This window comes from Cupressus sempervirens, chromosome 9 (assembly GCF_028749045.1).
Source record: "Cupressus sempervirens isolate cs-2001-9-10 chromosome 9, ASM2874904v1, whole genome shotgun sequence".
NCBI lineage: Eukaryota > Viridiplantae > Streptophyta > Pinopsida > Cupressales > Cupressaceae > Cupressus > Cupressus sempervirens.
The window spans coordinates 355,854,825-355,876,517 of record NC_143126.1 but is presented as its reverse complement, the minus strand read 5'-3'; the positions used below and the strand labels follow the sequence as shown (position 1 = coordinate 355,876,517).

The window sequence follows — 21,693 nt, the reverse complement described above, 5'->3', positions numbered from 1 at the left end:
TTTTTATCAAATTCAATTAAAAATAACTAATTTATAATAATATTCATTCAAAACATTAAAAAAACTTAAAAAAAACTTACCCTTATTGTATACCCATTCCAAAATCTAATACCCAAATGGAGGTCAACACTCAAACCAAAAAAAATGCAATGTGAAAAGAGTTGTTTCGTTTTTTTTTAAAAATCAATGTTACAAGTTTCGGGTATCTGATTTCATATTAGATACCCAATATAATATCAGATACCCAATATAATATTGGGTATCCAATATGAAATCGGATACCCGATTACCAATCAAATACCAAAAAAGGCTTGATCCTAACTTTTTAGCTTGGGTATCAGGATGAGTGGAAAAAAGTCAAAGTGGATTTTGAAACGCTTTTAGATGTTTGCAAACTCTATTTTTTTCACATCACAACTTTTTGGCACACCGTGATCTTGCACATACCCCTATATAAAAAAAAAGGTGAGTAAGGAATTCTTTTTACCTCTTTTTTCGGGTCTTAGTCTTATTTGGTCTTTTCAATTTATTCGAATTCATTGTTATTTTGTCTATTTATTTTCTTATTTATGCTTGTAGGCATTGTTTTTTTTCTTTTTATTCCTTACTTGCCTATTTTCTTTTATATAGGTTTTATTATGTCTTGCTAATTTGTATTGTTTATTTTTTGGCTCACTTTTTTTATTACATTTATTATATTCTTTTTCATTTTTATTTAAAGTCTTTTTATTATTTTTTCTCTTCTCCTTTGGTTTTGTCTTTTTCTATCTTTGTAGGTCTAGTTCTTGTGTTTTTTACTCTCATTTTTCGTGATCTCTTTCTCACCCTCTTCGTATATCTCTGTTGGGCTCTAGTCTACAGCTTATATTTTTATTCTCATGCACTTTCTTTCTTCTTGATGATAGATCACTGAGTGTGATCCAAAATGTTGATGTTAAAAATTCATACACAATTAAAATTCCAGAAAATTGTCTTGCATTTATAATGGATTGTGGAAATCTAATGACATTAAATTTATTTACTTTTTATTGCTCACTTTTATTTAATAGCGACAATGAAGTTATGTCAAAAAAGAAATGAAACATCACCATACCAATTTGTCTCATGTTTGGACATGTTATAGTATAGAGAAATATAAATATACTTTCCCTTACAGGGATATATACTAGAGGAGGCAATTTTTCATTCATGGAATGGAGTTAAAGAAATTTAAATATTTTAGGTTTATAGGATGGGGTTCAAGGATCCTTACTCAAATAACTTTACAATGCGGATAAATGGTTGAACTCATACTATTTCCCAAGAATGGTCCTTTTCTTTTGCTTTAGAAAAGGGAACATGGTGTGTGATGTTTGCATTCGTTGCTTTCAATTCATGTGTGCATGTTTATGTAATGCTCAAGTATCAATATGGGAAAACAAGGATAGGTTTTTGTATTTGTTTACTTTCCTATTTTCTTTATATGTTTTTTATCACGTCTCGCTTATTTGTATTGTTTATTTTTTGGCTCACATTTATCATATTCTTTTTCATTTCATTTAGAGTATTTTTTTCCCTCCTCTCCTTTGGTTTTGTCTGTTCTATCTTGTAGGTGTAGCTTGTGTTTTTTCCTCTCATTTTTCATGCTCCCTTTCTCACCCTCTTCTTATATCTCTGTTGGGCTCTAGTCTGCAGCTTATATTTCTATTCTCATGCACTTTCTTTCATCTTGATGATGGATCACTGAGTGTGATCCAAAACGTTGATGTTAAGAATTCATACACAATCAAAATTCCAGAAATTTGTCTTGCAGTAAATAAATTTACTTATTCTTTTTTATTTCAAATCTAAAAGTTTAACAATTCCTCTAGTATATGTACTTTATTTATTTTTGGAGACATACAAAAATATATAAGAAATTATCAAATTCTGAAAAATACAATTCTCTTCATTTTCTCAACACCAACATTAATATAATTACATACTCTATAACACAGCCAGGTAAGCTCTTTTATTTACTTTCAAAATAACAATCCTTGAGTCTTATTTTTTGGGCATTACATCAATTGTATGAGCTTTTGACAATCATCAATAAATATTAATAGCACACAGACTTGACAGCTACATCTACAGGTTTGTGGATACTTCACTTCTATAATATATTATTTATAAGCAATAATTATAAACATACAAATATATAATAAACCCAAAGCTTTCCCCCAATACACTGGAACATACAGTAGAATGTCTGTTCAATAATGACAAGGTGAATAACTTGGTAAATTAAGTTTGAATTCCTCTGTAATTAAGACACTATTGTATGACTAAGTGTGGCCACATTTTCAGAAACATTTTTCCTTCCTATATTTGGCTGTAAGATATATCTACATTTTCCTTCCTATAGTTGAACAAACCTCTTAGCAAACACCTGCAACACACTTCAAACACACAAGCAATCTGATCTAAACCAGAAAAATAGATATATTCAAATATCTGCTAATGCTAACAAACTCATTAGAATTCTTATTGAAAATTGAAATGGGTTTACAAAATAGTGAACCGAGGCAAAATCATTTCCCAATACAAAGCTAATTTTTAGGGTCTATTCTCAGACCTAAAAAAGAAACTTGAAATTCTTAGCCAAAAACGTTTCTACCCTTTCTACCCACAAACTTAGCCACACACCAAAAAGAAACAATCTCTCCCCGTTCTTCTAAATTACAGCTCTCCCTCAATTATTAACGTCATGGATGCCTTGCATCAGATACCCAAGGTAAAGTGAAATGTTTCACGAGTGAAACTCATAAACATTCATTAGTCCTATACTTGTTCTAAATCCATTTCTTTGCACTATTTGTCTCGAATCTCAATATGCCATTTTAGTTTTCTCTGCAATTTGATGTCTCTTCCATCCTTCATCTTTCCTCTCTTTCTCCCTGTTTTGACATAATTCAACTCCCACTAGTATGCACTAGGAAGCTTTGAAAAATCATAAACTTCAAAGTCATCCTCTTTAATAAAACAATCAAATTTATGTATTACCTCTTTCCTTGAGATTGGCAGAACAATTTGTTCATCAATTTTCTCTTCTGCAACACTATGTTCCTCTTTGTTCATGCCTTCCAAGAGCCACTGTTTTGCTGCAAATATTTCATCTTCTACATCCACATCAATGTTAGCAAAATAACCAATGAATTTTTCTTTCCACCCTGAGACAAAATATTAGTTTCAAAACCTTCAATTCAACCACCTCTTTTTCCAGTAGAAGATCATCCAGCAATCCACCCTTCACTTGTACATCTTTATCATTATTTATAACTTCATCTTTCAGTGATACACTGTTCTCTCCTATACAAATGCTCTCATCCTTTAACAAATCAGATTCAACAATGTTCTCATAAAAATCAGATTTTACTTCTTGTTCCTTTTCCACTGGTATTTTCATCCTTCCCTTTTAGATTGCAATCAACATTGCTGCAACTTGCATGAGCAATTCATAGTTTTCATCTTTATCCTCTATAACTGACTCTTTAACTCCATTAATCAAACATTTACCAGTGTTCGTACATACCTTTTTATCATTCTTACTCAAGGGTTTCAACTTATGCCTAATCCCATTCTTAAAGAGTAAACAAGAGTGTATCCATCATGCATAGCTTTCCTATCAAATTGCCAAGGCCTTCCTAATAACGTATGTCATACATCCATGAGGATTAGGTTGAATAAAATTTCTTTTTAATATCCACCTATCTTAAACTTAACCGAACATTGTTCATTTACCAAAGGTTTCTTATTATTTTGCAGTCATGCTATCCTGTATGGATTTGGGTGATTCTTCCTCTCAAGCTTCAACTTACCATTCTTCAGACATGGGTTGTTCATGCTTCCATTATCAATGTTAACATCACAATTTTTTCCTTCACACTTGCACCTTGTTTTAAGAAGTTTCCTTCTCTAACCAAGTTTATTGTTTTCACTTATCAAGGTTCTTTTTGTTATTAGGACTTGTCCTTTCTCAGCTTCATCTAATTGTGATGAATGTACTTCTTTTCTTTATTGATGTTCGCTTCCCTATTCTGATTTTCAGTTCTCAGATTTTCACCTTCATGAGGGCATTCATAGGCCTTGTGACCTTCGCCACACTTGTAATAGGTTCCTTTGAAAGTTCCTCTTCTAGAGCCTCTACCCGATCGTCCTCTATGTCTTGAACTTTGATCTTTTGTTCCACAAGAGTCATCATTCCTCCAACTCTTTCTGGTACCTTGGTCTTCATTTGTCAGATTTTTCTGATTTGAAACCTTATCCCAATCTCTGTATGATCTTCCATCTTTTCATCCTGGCCTATTCTTTGCTTATTTTTAAATTTTTTGTTCATCTTTTCTTAAAGTTTTAGAGTGAATTTGAATGCATCCTCCATGGTATAAATTCTTATTACACCCAACTCTTCTTGAATGCTTGGGCTCAGCCCATTGATGTAATGAGCTATCTTCTCCTTGTTTGCTTCAGAATGACTCGTTCTAATCAGAATTTTGAGAAATTTCTTCATATATTTTCTCACCGCTCTACTTGTTTCAATCTTTGCATTTCCGTCAACAAATCTAATTCATTATAAATAAGAATAAATTGTCTCTTCACTAGTTTCACCATTTTATTCCACTTCTCTTGCTTTTTCCTCTTCTAATATGTAACTCTCTCCATTAGATTTTAGCTTGTCCTTTTAGTTTGTTTTTAGCAATCCTCATTTTTTTCTGGATGCTCTATTTGTCTAAACTCAAAGTACTCTTCCGTATCATATATCAAGTCTATTAATTCTTCTTGATCCAAGTTCTCATGCAAAAAAGAATTTCAACCTTCATACTTTTCTTGATCCTCGTCAATTTTACAAGGGGATCCTGTTTCACCTCCAAATTTTTTTTATTGTTTTGAAGTTTCTTTAGTCTCACCATCTTTAGTTTCAAGTGCTCTCCGAGTCTCTGGGGAGCAAACCCTCGTTTGATTTCTTAAATTCTTTTTGTAGGGCTTCAACTTGCGTATTGAGGGCCTTAAGATTATCAATCAAGTAACATCTGGAGCATATCTTCCTCCACTTCTAGCTCCAACTCTACCCCAACAACATGGGGCTCTTCTTGCATCCATTTTCACAACACCACAAGTTCATTCTGGTGTAAACTGCCTACCTCCAGCAAATCTGTCTGTGTACTCAGAATCTTCTGGCTCCGATAGTAGGGATGAAAATAGCTGAACAAACCCCTTGGAAAACACCTGCAAAACAGACTTCAAACACACAATCAATACACAATCAATATGGTCCACAATAGCAAATTACATAGATTCTAACATCAGCTCATGCAAACAAACTCATTGAAATTCCTATTGAAAGTTGAAATGGGTTTACAAAACAGTGAGCCAAGGCAACTTGGCTTCCCAGTAAAAAAATGAAATTTATGACCTATACCTAGACCTCAAACGAAATTCAAATTTCTTGACCAAAAATGTTTCTACCTGCACACAGCTACGCACCAAATTTTTTTATCACTCCCCCATTCCTCTAAAAACAAAACCTCCATAGGAAAATTGCAGCTCTCCCTTAATTATTACATAGCCCCCCACAAAAGGCAACCTGAACAAACTTATTAAATGATAATCCATGCGTTACCAAAGAACCCCTCCTTGCTAACTAATTTTAATTCCTTATTCCTTCAATTTCTGGTGCACAAATTTAATTTTTTTTTATAATGAGATGGATGTAGTCCTGTGCAATGAGGGCACCTTGAGAATCATAGAGCAGCTACAAAAATTCTTGAGGGCATACACACTACTATTTGGTACTATCTAGTAGTTTGGCTAATGGGACACCATGTTAGCTGGTTCTACACATTTTGCAGGCAAGTCAATATAGGAAGAAGTAGAATAAAATTTAAAATTATACATACAACACTGAAAGTCAACATTTGAACTCCATACGGATAGGTATGAACAAGCTAGCTATACACTTTTCTAGGAAAGAGGAATTTAAAGCTTTTCCAGTAGGTTAGTTTGTCATTCACGGAATATGATGAGAAATATAAATTACCAAGGAAGATAGGTATAAAAAATATGAAAGCACAAACAAGACATATAAACTATTGGTGGAAAGCTTACAAGTCATGGTATGGAACCAAATAAGTATGAGAGAAGCTATAACAAAGAAAGGCACCTATAGGGTAATGTGGCATTTGAAACACCTTGATTGCAATGATCGAAGATATTGTGGTGTTGGCTTGGTGATGCTATAATCAAAGGAGAACATCAAGACATTTCAGTGATAAAGACTCAAGTAGTCTCAAGCACGTTGTAATCAGAAATACCCATCGATTCAACAACCTTTACAAGCATCCATTCTGCCTAGGGAAAAACTTACAGCAACAACAAATTTAAAGGAAGCGGACTTCCCTACTGGCAATGTGTATGGAGAAGAGTCTCAGAAGTTCTCCTGATAACATAGCTGGCAGGTATATGACAGGTTCACTTTCTTAATCAACTTTCAAGTGAAATCGACTAACAAAGAATATGATTTATTTGACAAAAACAACTCAGAAAAATATTGCCTCCAACTGTGTTGTGGCTGCATGATATATAGATAATATATTTGTTTAAAAGGCTATAGAAATTTTCAAGCAAATGAAAATGACAGTGATAATGGTTGATTCCTTGTTACCATCCTTCCCACCTGTGGCAAAATGGAAGCTTGAAATAGAGTATCACCATGTATCAATGAAAGAGAAAGAGGATTAACAACAAATAAACCTGGAAAAGTGCTAATAGACATGCATCGAAAGATACAGAAACATAAAGTAGGTATCATTATCTTGTTGGTCTTTTATAGAAAGTGCATGAGCATCTGGGAAGGAGTATGAATAGTCCTGCACAATTATTTTGTTTTGCAATTTTTTGGTAAAATTTAGGTGTCTACTTTATTTTTAACCAGCAATTAACCAGCATTCTCAATTTGGGAATAAACCAAAATCAAATTACAATGGAGCCCAAACACCTTGAAGTAATATGATAGTACTTGATGAAGAATAGCTAGCAGCCAAAAAAGAGTGAACATTTCAAGATTACCCATGTGTAAGAACAAGAGAAGTTGGGATTACCAATTGATTTGAAGAGGTGTAATGCCCCATGGAAGTAAGAAATTTTTCAATTTTGAAATGTGTAATGGTGAAGATTGAAAGGCAAGAATTATTATGCAATTGTGCAGCATCTGAATTTGTGCAGGCATTGATATTATACATTATATAAAATATTACAAAACAAGAAAAATAACAGCGATAATGGGGGAGAATGTGTGAGAACAATTTTTAAAAATTCCATCAGTGTAGGTTGGGGTGAGAATTGGTGTGGCTACAAACAAAATAGAAATGATACGAGGTCATGAGGATGATCAGTCAATAGAGTGTGTGGTTGGGAGTGGTATCAACCAAGAAGGGCTGTGATAGTGAGTGGAGTGGACAGCCACACAAAAGTTGAATAATCAAAGAAATAGGAGAATGAACAGTATACAAGGGGGCTTCGTAGTAAAAGAGAGTGATGCAAAGAAAATCCCAAAAATACAGGAAAGAGAGGTAGTGCATAGAGAAAAACAAAGACGATGAGAGGCTATGAACGGGCTAATGATCTAAAGATATATTTGGAGATTTTGATGAGAAATAGATTTTATTGTTGCAATCTATTATGTTGAATTGAGTGTAGAGTCTCTAGAATTGTTTGCATTTGAGTTTTGTGTTTTTGAACTGGTAGGTGGAGGGTAGTTGCACTCTCTTGCATGGAAAAGGGATTATAGATCCCTAGGGCCTCTAAAAGAGCATTTGCCAACTATTTAATGTTTAATTGTCTAAAAAATATTTTATGTTTTTGATTTGTGTGATGAACATTGTAATATGATGGAAAAGCTACTTCTAATATTCTTTTGCATTTGATCATTGATTAGTTGAAAAACCTTTCAGAGGGTATCGAGAAATTCAATTTATGGCTATAAATTTTTCTTACAACATTCTTTTCAATCAATTAAGTAACGAAGTGGAAATATAGAATTGGTTAAGAGAATGTTACTGCTCATGTCATTTAAATTCCCAGAAATAGCATTTTGACTTGCATAACGCTGATCTATATTTGAAATGATTCAAATGATCACAACTTTATAGCGCAAAGTTTTATACCAAAGAACAAAAATAATATGACAACAGTAAACAAGCATAATTTAGACATCTTTTTAGTGTTGTTAATTTCTTAGTATAATGCTAGTCTAGCATTTGCTTGACAGTACAGAAAAGTTTTATGAGAGAGATTCAACCCATCAACATTGCTTCTCATCGTTAATTCCAAATTTTGAGTGTCACGATGCTAACAGACAGCCAAATCCAATATTCCAAGAAACTAAATTCCTAAGAGATTTCATGTGTTGCCCATTAAAGAAATCTTCTCTTTCATTATAATTGATATAAGTTACTAGATTGGGTTCAATTGGTTTGGATCCAGTTTTGGTTTAGGTTTAGTGGGGAATGTAGGTGGGGTTTTGTAATTTCTCTGCAAGTTTGTTTAGGTCGAAGATGGGTGAACCCATCCCAAAGTTTTCCACATAGGAAGAAGTAGAATAAAATTTAAAATTATACATACAACACTGACACATTTGAACTCCATATGGATAGGTATGAACAAGCTAGCCATATACTTTTCTAGGAATGAGATGTATCCAAAATGAGTGAGAGGAATTTAAGACTTTTCCAACAGGTTAGCTTGTCATTCACGGAAAATGATAAGAAATATAAATTACCAAGGAAGATAGGTATTAAAAAGATGAAAGCACAAACAAGACATATAAACTATTGGCATTAAGCTTACAAGTGATTATATGGAATGAAATAAGTATGAGATAAGCTGTAACAAAGAAAGGCACCTGCAAGGTAATGTGGCATTTGAAACGCCTTGATTGTAGTGATCGAAGATAATGTGGTGTTGGCTTGGTGATGCTATAATCAAAGGAGAACATTGAGACATTTCAGTGATCTCAGGTAGTCTCAAATACATCATAATCAGAAATACTGCTGATTCAACAACCTTTACAAGCATCCATTCTGCCTAGGGCAAAACTTACAGCAACGACAAATTTAAAGAAAGTGGACTTCCCTGCTGGCAACGTGTATGAAGAAATCTCAGAAGTTCTCTTGATAACATAGCTGGCAGGTATATGACAGGCTCACTATCTTAATCAACTTTCAAGTAAGTGAAATTGACTGATAAAGAATATGATCTATTTGACAAAAACAACTCACAAAAATATTGCCTCGAACTGTGTTGTGGCTGCATGTTACATAGATAATATATTTATTTAAATGACTATAGAAACTTTCAAGCAAATGAAAATGACAGTGATAATGTTTGATTCCTTGTTACCGTCCTTCTTGCCTGTGCCAAAATGGAAGCTTGAAATAGAGTATAACCATGTAAAAAGGATTAACAAATAATAAATCTGGAAAAGTGCTAATAGACATGCATCCAAAGATACGAAAACATAAAGTAGGTACCATTATCTTGTTGGTCTTTTATAGAAAATGCATGAGCATCTGGGAAGGAGTATGAATAGTCCTGCACAATTATTTTGCTTTGCAATTTATTGGTAAAATTTAGGTGTCTACTTTATATTTAACCAAGAATTAACCAGCATTCTCAATTTGGGGATAAACCAAAATGAAATTACAATGGAGCCCAAACACCTTGAAGCATGGTTACCGGGAGACCTATCTCCCCCCTAAAAGTTGTGTCTTGAAGATTGAGACACATCTCGAAGACTTTTCGCGTCTCTGGAGACCTCAAAAAAGGTTGGAGACTTCATAACGAAGTCTCCTGAAGTCTCCCCGTCTCCTAATCCAAAAAGTGAAGTCTCCCCGAAGTCTCTTGATAAAATATAAATGTAAAATATAATATTAAATAATTTTATATTTTTAGCCCTCATTTAAATGTTTTTAATGCAAAAATTAAGACCATCGATAATTTAAATGATTAAATCATTTAAAATGTTTTATTTAATAAATTAATAACTTTAAAAACATTAGAAACACTTTTAAAAAAATATTTTTATTCTAAATTCCAAGTGAACCAACAATAATTAGAAATATTTGAGAAATAATTAAAACCACTAAGAACAACCAAAAATATTTAAATATTTAAATTAAAAATGTAGATATTTATGTTGTGATATTTCTATAGATATTTATGTTTACAAATATCCTATTGAACTTCCAAGATATTTATATTATAATTTATTATATCTCCTACTATTTTGGATTCTATCACGAGGTGATACTCCTGAGTTGCAATCATTTGCAATAAGATTGTTGTCACAAGTGGCTAGTTCTTCAGCTTCTGAGAGGAATTGGAGCACTTATGGTTTTATTCATTCATTGAAGAAGAACCGATTGGGATCAAAGAAAGCAGAGAGCTTGGTGTACATTCATAGCACACTCTGCCTTCTCTCTCGTGTTGATCCTACATATATGGAAGGTCCCTCAACAAAATGGGATCAAATTGCACATGATGGAGATGTGACAGCCATGGTGGAAGAAGCGGTTGACCCAAATGGCCTTAATGATTTGCCCCCAGTTGTACTACCATCAGAGGAACCTGAGTTGGAGAGTGATGATTTTTTGGAGAGCATGATAGCTGAAGACTTTGAGATGGATGATCACAACCTTGTGGAGTAGACGATAGTACCATTGACATACTAATACTAGATATATTTCTGTTTTTTGTTTATTGTACAAAGTGTTCATTTTTGTTTGCATATCGGTAATTCAGCATCAAACTATACTTTTTTGAATTTAAAATTTGAATATGTAATGATAATCTCAGCGATTATCAATCTAATATGATGGTGATCATATGCAATATTTGAAAAACAAATGTCTATGAGATACAATATTGTGATCATGTGAGTTTTGAAATCTTTGACTCTATGAGTCTATTTTAATTTTTAATGTGACAACACTATTATTATTTACTTTAGTCTTTCAGTCTTATAGTACTACTATTTTCAAGTTTTGTATTTACTTTTAGTATTAGACTCTTTAAGTTTAAACTATTAAAAATTTAATTTAAAAAAATAAATAAAAAATTTTCCGTCTCCAAGTACCCCCGTCTCCTATTTGAAAAATTGCCGTACCAGTACCGGAGACCTCGAAGTCTCCCCGTCTCCCGGTGACCTTGCCTTGAAGTAGTGATAGTGCTTGACAAAGAATAGTTGGCAGCCAAAAAAGAGTGAACATTTCAAGATTACCCGTGTGTAAGAACAAGAGAAGTTGGAATTATAAATTGACTTGAAGAGGTTTAATGCAATGGAAGCAAGAGATTTTTCAATTTTGAGATATGTGTAATGGTGAAGAATGAAAGGCAAGAATTATTATGCAATTGTGCAGCATCTGAATTTGTGTAGGCATTGATATTATATATTATATAAAAAGTTAGAAAACAAGAAAAAGAACAGCGATAAGGGGGAGATTGTGCGAGAACAATTTAAAAAAATTCCATCAGTGTAGGTTGGGGTGAGAATTGGTGTGGCTGCAAACGAAATAGAAACGACACGAACTCATGAGGATGATCGGTCAATAGAGTGTGTAGTTGGGAGAGGTATCAATCAAGAAGGGCTGTGATATTGAGTGGAGTGGACAGCCACACGAAAGTTGAATAATCAAAGAAATAGGAGAATGAACAGTATACAAGTGGGCTGTGTAGTAAAGGAGAGTGATACAGGGCAAATCCCAAAAATGCAAGAAAGAGAGGTTTTGAATCGTTGATGCCCAACAACTGAGGTAAGAGGACTGCACATGCATTGGTAGAAATTGAATAGTTTGAATTTATGCATTGAGGAGGTGTGCAGGCATAGAAGAGTGCACAGAGAAGAACAAAGACGATGAGAGGCTATGAATGGGCTAATGATCTAAAGATATGTTTGGATATTTTGATGAGAAATAGATTTTATTGTTGCAATCTATTATGTTGAATTGAGTGCAGAGAGTCTCTATAATTGTTTGCATTTGAGTTTTGTGTTTTTGAATTGGTAGATAGAGGGTAGTTGCACTCTCTTGCATTGAAAAAGGATTATAGATCCCTAGGGCCTCTAAAAGAGCATTTGCCAACTGTTTAATGTCTAATTGTCTAAAAAATATTTTATGTTTATGATTTGTGTGATGAACATCACAATATGGATGGAAAAGCTACTTCTAATAGTAATTTGCATTTGATCATTGATTAATTGAAAGACCTTTCAGAGGGTATCAAGAAATTCTATTTATGGTTATAACTTTTTTTACAACATTGTTTTCAATCAATTAAGTAATGAAGTGGAAATATAGAATTGCTTAAAAGAATGTTACTGCTCATGTCATTTAAATTCCCAAAAATAGCATATCGACTTGCATAACGCTGATCTATATTTGAAATGATTCAAATGATCACAACTTTATAGCGCAAAGTTTTATACCAAAAAACAAAAATAATATGACAACAGTAAACGAGCATAAATTAGACATTTTTTTAGTGTTGTCAATTTCTTAGTAGAATGTTAATCTAACATTTGCTTGACAGTGCATAAAAGTTTTATGAGAGAGATTTAACCCATCAACATTTCTCCTTATCGTTTATTCCAAATTTTGAGTGTCACGTTGCTAACAGACAGCCAGATCCAATATTCCAAGAAACTAAATTCCTAAGAGATTTCATGTGTTGCCCATTAAAGCAATCGTCTCTTTCATTATTTGTGATATAAGTTACTGGATTGGGTTCAATCGGTTTGGATCCAATTTTGGTTTAGGTTCAGTGGGGAATGTGGGCAGGGTTTTGTAATTTTTCTACAAGTTTGTTTAGGTCAAAGATGGGTGGAACCATCCCAAAGTTTTCCATATTCCTCTATAAGTTTTCCTCCACAAACAACCTTTTAAATGATTAAAATTTTCCATTCTGAGAATTAGGAGATATTTTCTACATCAATTCAAATTGTTATATTGCTATTAGGATTCAATTTTTATGAGCATCATCTAAATGTAATGAGCTAAGTGTTTCATTCTCATGAAAGAGAGGGTTTTATGAATTACTGCCCACAAAAATATAAGTCAACAAATAGTTAAATCTTGATAACAATATAATAATTTATTCGTTTGAGAGCATTTGTGAACAAAAAGTTTTTGTTTTTGTTTGTATGAGGAAAAAAGAGTGAAAGCCAACCTTGATCTTGTAGGCAGAAACACAGACGTAACCAAAAACCCTTTAGGAAGCCAAATTGTATTGTCCCAAGCAGTTGTGTGAATGTTGACTATTGCAATGTGATATGAACTGCAACATCCTAGGGCAAAACCACTGCAGTTTGTTATCTGAATCCCATGTGTACACAGTAGCTATAAATGGTAGATAGATAGATAGATGAGATTTTAGCAGTCATGAGGCTGAACATAGCATATGGGACACCTTTGCCACTACACCAACTTTGTTAATTTGGTGCTTTTTGTGTAGGTTGATGATGAGCCCACCAAACTTCTCAATGTTCTACTTGTTGAATAATTTTTACTAGGAGTTGTTGGATAGGATATCCATGAATTTGACCCTGCTGTTCCTATCCTCACATTCTAAAATAGTGTTGTTTTGTTTCCATCTTTCTAGAATTGCAAAACGTGTAGGTTCTCTCTTCCTAGAGCTCTTTTGGTCTCTTCCATCGTCCAGTCTCACATCAAAGTTGATGAGAGTTGGTCCTAAGTTGCGCAATAAGAGTCTTAGCTCTCCAAGATATGTTGGCTTCTATATACTCCTTTTGGCATTGATTACATGTGGGGTTGAACTTGTTGATGTAGTATTTCCTATCAAACCCCTATCCCCAATTTCTCTTATGGAATTTCTCCATAAGAAAGGCTTATATTTCTTTATTGTTGGTGGGACACATGTTGAAATGGATATCCCATTTGCTCATCCACTTGATGTTTTGCTGCATCCAAGTCCTTTTACGTTTACACAAAATATCATCAAAGACCACTTTAGGTCATCTACTTGCATCCATCTTTTCAATTTTTTTTATGATAGCTAATGAGGTGGGCCATAACATGAGCCTCAATAGGTATAGCTCCCACTTCACAAAACATGATATCATATGGAACCGTGCTTTTGATTTTAAACTTGCCTATAATCCAGCGCTTTTGGATCATCTTGATTTGCCTCCATTGTAACATTGAAATGCTGCTGGCCCATATTTCACAGCCATATAGAACAACCAGTAACACAAGAAGCCCGAAAAAAGTTTGATTGGTTTCCCAATTCCAAACCTCAGCATCATGACACCTATTTTGTAGAGCACAAAGTGCCTTCCATCCTCCCAAAACCCTTTTCTTTCTACAACCTTCACATCTTAGATTTTTGTTGAAGTCAATCCTGAGGTATTTATACTCTGCTACCTCAAGAATGCTGCCCTCAAAATAGAATATATATTCATGTTGTTTTTCTACTTTTAGAAAAGATCATAACTTTAGTCTTACTGATATTAACTTGCATCCCAACCATTTTGCAAAATCGCTCAAGCGAAAGTAAATGTTCTTGCAAACCATAGGCAGATTTGGCAACCAAAATGAGATCGTCTGCAGACAAGAGCAGCCATATCAAAAACTCACCTAATTGGATACCCTCACCATTTTGCATGTCCAACCATTCTTCAAGTTTGTCAATGTATATGCCGAGTAGAGTTGGTGAAAGTGGGCAGCCTTGCTTGACCCCAATATCACTCCTTAAACACTTTGAAATACCTTTTGAAGTTCTGATTTTAACTCACTTCTTCATACATCCTATGAACAACAACTCTGAGATTTGTAGGGATACCCAATTCTTCCATCCTGATCCAAAGTTTTTCCTAGGGATAGTGTCAAAAGCCTTTTTAAAGTCAGCAAAGCAACAAAAAACCTCATCCTTTCTCTCCCATGCTTTTTCGATAATGTGTCTCAGGGTGGTGCCATGGTCAATAGTCAATTGTTTTGGCTTGAAACCCACTTGACCTCTTGCACATTGTGGTTCTCTTCAGCCCATTTGCTGATTTTGTTTTCTATTGTGCTGCCAAAAGGTTTTGCAAATAGAGGTTTGATCATTATGGTCTTGTAATTAGAGGAATTATTAACCTCACCACTCTTGTAAAGGTAGAAAACTTGTGTTCATTGATATTATTGAAGATTTCGATAATGAGAGGTGGAGTTTTCGTGCCCCACTTGAGATACTTCGCTTGAAGCTTTGCAAATTTTTTGCCTTACTGGTACCTAACTTCTTAATACCCCTCTCAACCTCTTGCACAGTAAAAAGGTCTTCCATACTATTGACCAAGGGTGGTGGGTCCACACCATCATCCTTTTCATAAAGTTGCTTGGCATACTAAAATTATTGAGTGGCTGTAATAGTATTTTCAGTTTGTTTGTTTCTTGTTTGAAGTTCTCTCCAAAAGTGTTTGAGATTATTTTCACTAAGAAAGATTAACTCTTCCTTGTGATCATAAAATGATTTTTTTTCTTCTGTAGAATATTCTTGTAAACTTTAATGTCAAGGCTAGTTTTATTACTCTCTTAGCTTTCTCCTGCCTTGCTCTCTGCCTTATATAGTCTCTCAAGTGCAATCCTAAAGATGTCCCTAATTTCTAGAGTCAAAAAAATTCTGCCCTGTGAAGGTGGCTGAAGAGAACAATGACCTTTGTCTCACAGGTAGTCCCACAATCAAAAAAAGGTAAAATATCTCAAATATAAAAAGATATCGAGGAGCTCACTCCCTAGAAAAGGAAATAATGTTAGAAATTATTCATAATAGAAATTTATGTAAATTATTTATTATATTTATATTTCATTATTATAATAATTCATGTAGAAGATTTGGAGAGACAACAAATTTAAAATTATATAATACCAACAAAATTAAATTAATATTCTACTATGGAAGAAAACAGCAGTGGTAATCTTTTTGTGAGAAATATAAGAACTAGTGCAATTTGTTTCGTAAATTTAAAAATAAATTGATTATTTATATTCTATTTAATAATAAAAGTTAAGACACGAGAGTTATGAGTGTCATTAAGCTCTATTTTGGAGGAACATGAGGTCTTGTGAGATTGTTTTTGGGGTCACGGTGTTGTTTAAAATCTAGCAGCCTCAACTCTACTTTGAAGGAAGTTCCCTTTCATTGGACCTCATCTTAACATAGCTATATTTTAAAATATCTAAGAAAGTTTTAAAAATAACTAAATTTTTTATTTCAATGAGTTTGAAGTGAGAAATGTAATGCACAACTAATAAATTAGTATTCTATGTTTAAAGTTTTGATTATTTCCCTTTCTATTTTAGCCTAATATGTCATTGCAGATTACTAAGATAGAAGTTGCAAGTTACTTACAATCCTCAATCCATTTATTTTAAAATACCTAGAGAGTTAGAGGAATGTTAGGGGTTATCAATTGGTTATGGTCTTTTATTAGTCTGTTATATGGTTAAAATGACACAATATTTCAGCCTTGACACAGAGAGAAATCACATACATAAAGATATATCCATGTACTCTCCTATTTTATTCTAAGAAATATATATGTATTGCAAATATATGATTTTGGCACTCATCAAGTATCCAATTGAAATAGTTACAAAACTAAAAGAACAGCCCATTAGTCAGTAGATATTCTACCTAACCTCTATTCTTAATCTTCTAGATGAATTCGATTTTGGTAGAATACAAAAGTCAATATCCATTCTTAAAAAAGAAAATTATATATATATATTAATTTAATAAATTCTTTCATAATCCAATGCACATCAAGTTAAATAATTATTTTTAATCAACAGAAGTGAAGTAAACTGTATGTCAATGAATTTTCAAAATAATAATATTAATATTATTTTTATTAATATTATAATCATTAAATATGTGTGAACCTAAATAAACCAGTGCCAGCTTTTTTTTTGGCCCATACCAGTACGTGGCTGGAGTTCTTTGCTCAAAAAAAAAAATGAAATGGACTTTATTAATAGCGAACACAAAACATGACCGTGATTTTACAACAGTGATGAGACCACCCTAACAATTGTATGTCTCACAATTTTTTTAATATAATTGTTATGGTTAATGGCTAAGCGGCCTTTTCCACTACATAATTTATCATAATTATATGTCAATGGCAGGCACGCCGGCATTAACGTCGTACTGTCTATTTAAGCTGTCCATGTGGATTTCCAGCCTTACCTGGTCCGCTAAGAAACAGACCATAGTCATTTCATATATTATTCTTTGTGATTCTGTGCCAATTATTTTATTCGTTGTGAACTGGGTTGCTTAAATATTGTTTTTATGCTCAGCCTAACTTTCCCTCGCAGATAATATTCATTTGGTTTCCCTTGCACAGTGAGTGTTACTGATATATGTGCTCTATTATTGACAGCTTTCTAATCCTCATACTGATTCCTCGTCAAAGATGATTAGAGGTAGTTTGACATCTCGTCAAATGATGTCCTCTGGAATGAATAGTTCAATGAATATTGCAAGTGCAGCAAGGTCTTCAATGGTGGCAAGCACAGGTCCTACATCATCAAGATCATCTACCCCTGCAAGGTCTAGAGGCGTCTCTCCTTCAGCAACATCCGTTCCACGTTCAACAGTCACAGTGACGGCTTCAGGGAGGCCTTCAACCCCCACTAGTACACGAACTACATCAAGGCCCTCCACACCTACATCAAGATGTACAGTTCCAGCATCATCACCATCATCAAGGCCTTCCACACCTACATCAAGATCAACAATGCCTACACCAAGGCCTACCATGACAACATCGAAGTCATTATCCAGGCCATCCACACCAACCAGACAACAATCAACTCCAACGACTCTTAACCATGGCACTTGTGTTCCTCCCACTCGCTCTTTTCCAGCCAGTAACATCTCCTCTATGCTCTCTAGAAACCCACCGCGACCATCTCCATCTCCATCTCCACCTCTGGTGTTGCCTGGTTTTTCTCTTGATGCCCCGCCCAATCTGAGGACCACAATGCACGACAGGCCAATCTCGGCTGCGAGAAGTAGACCTGGAGCTCTCACCTCCACCTCCACCTCCACCTCTGGTGTCCAGCGACCTCCCACTTCACAAGTAGTAAGTAGGCCAAGAGGAAAGTCTTGCTCTCCAATTGTTACGAGAGGAAGAGTGTCCAGCGACAGGCATGGTAAGCCTACTTTGCAACCTACTAAGCCGCACATCAATGGTGCTGAAGTCACTAAGTCAGTTTTACTTGGCAGCAAAGTATCAGAGACCAAAGAACACGAAGACCAAGCAAGCCCTACAAGTAATTCATCCACCTCGCTGTCCCGACGACAGGTGAAGTCGACATCAGTTCCCGATAGTTCTGGTTTTGGGAGAACAATCTCAAAGAAATCCCTAGATATGGCCTTGAGACACATGGTATGCACTTCCTGTTCTATATATAGACTTTACTCTTAACATTATCAGATTTGCACAATTCCACAATCTATTTGTAAAGCAATTATATTTGGATTTTTAGTATGATCCATCGTCAAGATGGAAAAGTACAGATTTAGAAATAGTGAAAAGATTATTATTTCTAATCTTGCACTTTCACATTCTAGTGATGGATCATTCTGATGATGGATCAGGTCGTTTGACCTGTAAGGTTGATGCTAAAAGACATTTCTCTTGTTTTATAGGGCAAAGTCTATACAGCCACGAAAATGCACTTCCTTACGAAGGAGAGGACTTGGAATTTTTTTAAAAAAGTTTCAAAAAGCAATGTAAAGGAAGTGCATTTTCGTGGCTGTATAGCCACGGGCGTTTCCGAGCCCCTAGCCGACGGATAAAACTCCGTTTCATTCCAGTTAATGCCTGCTGACAAGAGCATTTTGTATACCAAGCTGCTTCTAATTTGTCCCTTGAGATTACCAATAACCTGTTGTACAAGAAAACTCAACACTGTGCATAAATAATATTGATGGCATTCCTTGCTTTGCAGGATATACGGCAAAGTGCACACAGCAATATACGTCCCCTGACCAACATCCCCACGTCTGATTTGCATAGAATCCGGTTGGGATCTACTAAAAGTAAGGCCTCGAAAATATCAGAGTCACCCATTCTTACCAACAGCAGTGCCAGCTCAGATCATAGCACAAGGATTGCTCCTTATCCTCAGCCAGGAAATGCGTTGGATGATTTCCAAATTGTGAGGGAGAGAGAAAATGTATTCTCTCCACTCAGTCAGCATGAATCAGTTCTGTTCAGGGGAGATGAGCTGAGCACAAATTGGTTGCATGGCCCCACGAATGGAGGGGATAAATTTGATCAGGCTCTCTTACTTGAAAGGTTTGACGAGTCGTTTGATGCTTTTACTGTTAGAACAGACGCCCATTCAGATTCATTACACAAAAGGGCGAGATAAGCATGGAAAATCCTAAAGATTTAGGAGCTTTCTAGAGGCACATTATATGTGTCAAACAATCCCAACCCTAGTTGAAATTTCGTGGCCACTGATTGAATGCTGGAGGAATGTCAACGTGGCTTTACGAGGTCGTAATATAGATGGGATCCATGTAGGAGTTTTCAAGTAATAAGTTGAGTTCCAATACCCAATCGATCACCTTCCTCTACGTATACGTAAGCAGGTCAAGGTGAAGCGAAGTTGTTCTTTAATGGGGTCTGTCGATATAATATTTTTATTATTTAATTTTGAATTTATTAAATAAAGCAGATAATGATATTCACTGCGTTAAAATAAATCTATGGGACATTCAATCTTTGTCATATAGAACTTTGGTATGTCAGTCCTTTTTTCTAAAACCAGATAATAACATTTTCATTTCGGAATGAAAGGTTTCAAGAATTAATTGACATTAAATTGGTATGTTTGTCTTTATATTTTTAGGAGGCGTCATATTCTATATAAACAGTTTTTCTTTTAATTTTAAATTAATTAATTTATTTATTATTACAGTGTTCTAATATTGCAAAAATATACATTGACCTTTTCTTATCATGTTTCTTCAGATTTTTTACGTCTTCTTTCACATATTCTACTCAATAAAGAATATCCACACAATCAAGAAAATGATGTCAAAATTATCTACATTAATCAAGAACATGCATACAATCAAGCACAAATGAACCTAGATTAGCTAATAATGGTGGTAGACAAAGTTGAGCTACAGGATCTTAGGAAAATTCCATCAGCATAAAATCCCCAAAGTAAGACATTCCAAAAAACTTATGATAAAGAAATACTCATCCCTGTCCAACTGAGTGATGGAATTGCATAAAAAAGAAGGGGAACACTAGTTCTCCATTCCCTAACATTTAGCAATTGAAAGAATATATTAAAATAGATAAAAAACTTAAATGTGAAGGCCCTACCTCTCACATTTGGCAAAAACCAAGAATGAGAAGAACTAAATAAAAACCCCACCAAATCGGTTGAAACCTTTAGTAAAGTAGAGAAATCTAGACAAATCCAATGATACTAATCTCGTAAAGATCGCAGTAAGGAAAACTTCGGCAACAAAAAAAATGATTCTCACAAGAGGGGTTTGAGGAAATTCTCTAAAACCATAAAATTACAAAGTGAGAAGTGAGTAATAAAACTCACTTTTACCTAATATAAGCACTTTTATTAAAGTGACTTAAAAATTAAAATACTAAGTTACTTAATAGATTAATTGGCCCCTTTTCCAATTAAATTGGGCAATTCTACTTGCTTGGAATTCAACTACGACAAATTAATTGATAATTAAAAATAAATTAAATAAATATAAAATATTCCAAATCATATCAAATCAATATTTAATTAATAATTTCTGCAACAATTGTAGAACCCTAAATGCATAGACATGCTCATGGGTCTAATCACATGATGCATTATGAATCCAGGTTTACCAATTACTAGAAGGTTAATAACATAATCTAGACATATATGTCTCCCATACAAGGATGATATCATCTCAAAATGAATGGTCAAAATCACTAACTCTAGATGTCACTACCAAGGATATAAGTTCTTGTCCAGTAAATAAACAAACATCAAGTATAGATGTACAATACATAATAGCTAAAGCATACAACTACACATGATTGTGTGATAAAACATCTAATTATTTTCATTTCAATAATTCATTTTCATCACTGCATAAGTCTACTATAAGAATAAGATAAATATCGGTACCACAATCACACCATCAATGAATCCAATAATAATCATTAGAGTATCATAAATCATAATCCATAGTCCCCAAAAAATCATCCTACAAAAATACGGTAAACCTCCAATATAAAATACAACAAATAGCATCACAAAGAACCATCATATGGATGTGGTCAAAATACCACTAATCAACATGGTCAAACACATGAGTCAACACTATTGTAGGAACCACATCAGATGCAACAATTTGAAGCATCTCACAGTATAGCCACTGTACACATCTCAAGAGTATTCAAAGAACAACATCAAAATGTCATATAAATTTAGGTAAACACTTGCACAAATCTTATTGAAACCATTTGATACATCATAATCTCATAAATCAGGCATAAAGCATAACCAACTTACTAAAACAACAACATAAATTAAATCACTCCAAGGGTGTAGACCACTCATGGGTCCAAACATGATCGTTTACAAAGAAAGAGCATCA

At 34.1% G+C, this 21,693-nt stretch overlaps 1 protein-coding gene across 1 annotated transcript in view; it reads left to right on the top strand.

The window, feature by feature from the left end:
* The window catches only part of LOC149538768 (uncharacterized), a 128,147-nt gene extending 108,362 nt beyond the window's left edge, over window positions 1-19,785 (top strand). The window contains exons 4-5 of the mRNA XM_089800092.1: window positions 17,447-18,457; window positions 19,023-19,785. Coding sequence (XP_089656218.1) covers window positions 17,447-18,457; window positions 19,023-19,448 — 1,437 coding nt within the window. The 3' untranslated portion in view covers window positions 19,449-19,785. The remainder of the gene's footprint in view (window positions 1-17,446; window positions 18,458-19,022) is intronic.
* Window positions 19,786-21,693: the final 1,908 nt, after the last annotated feature.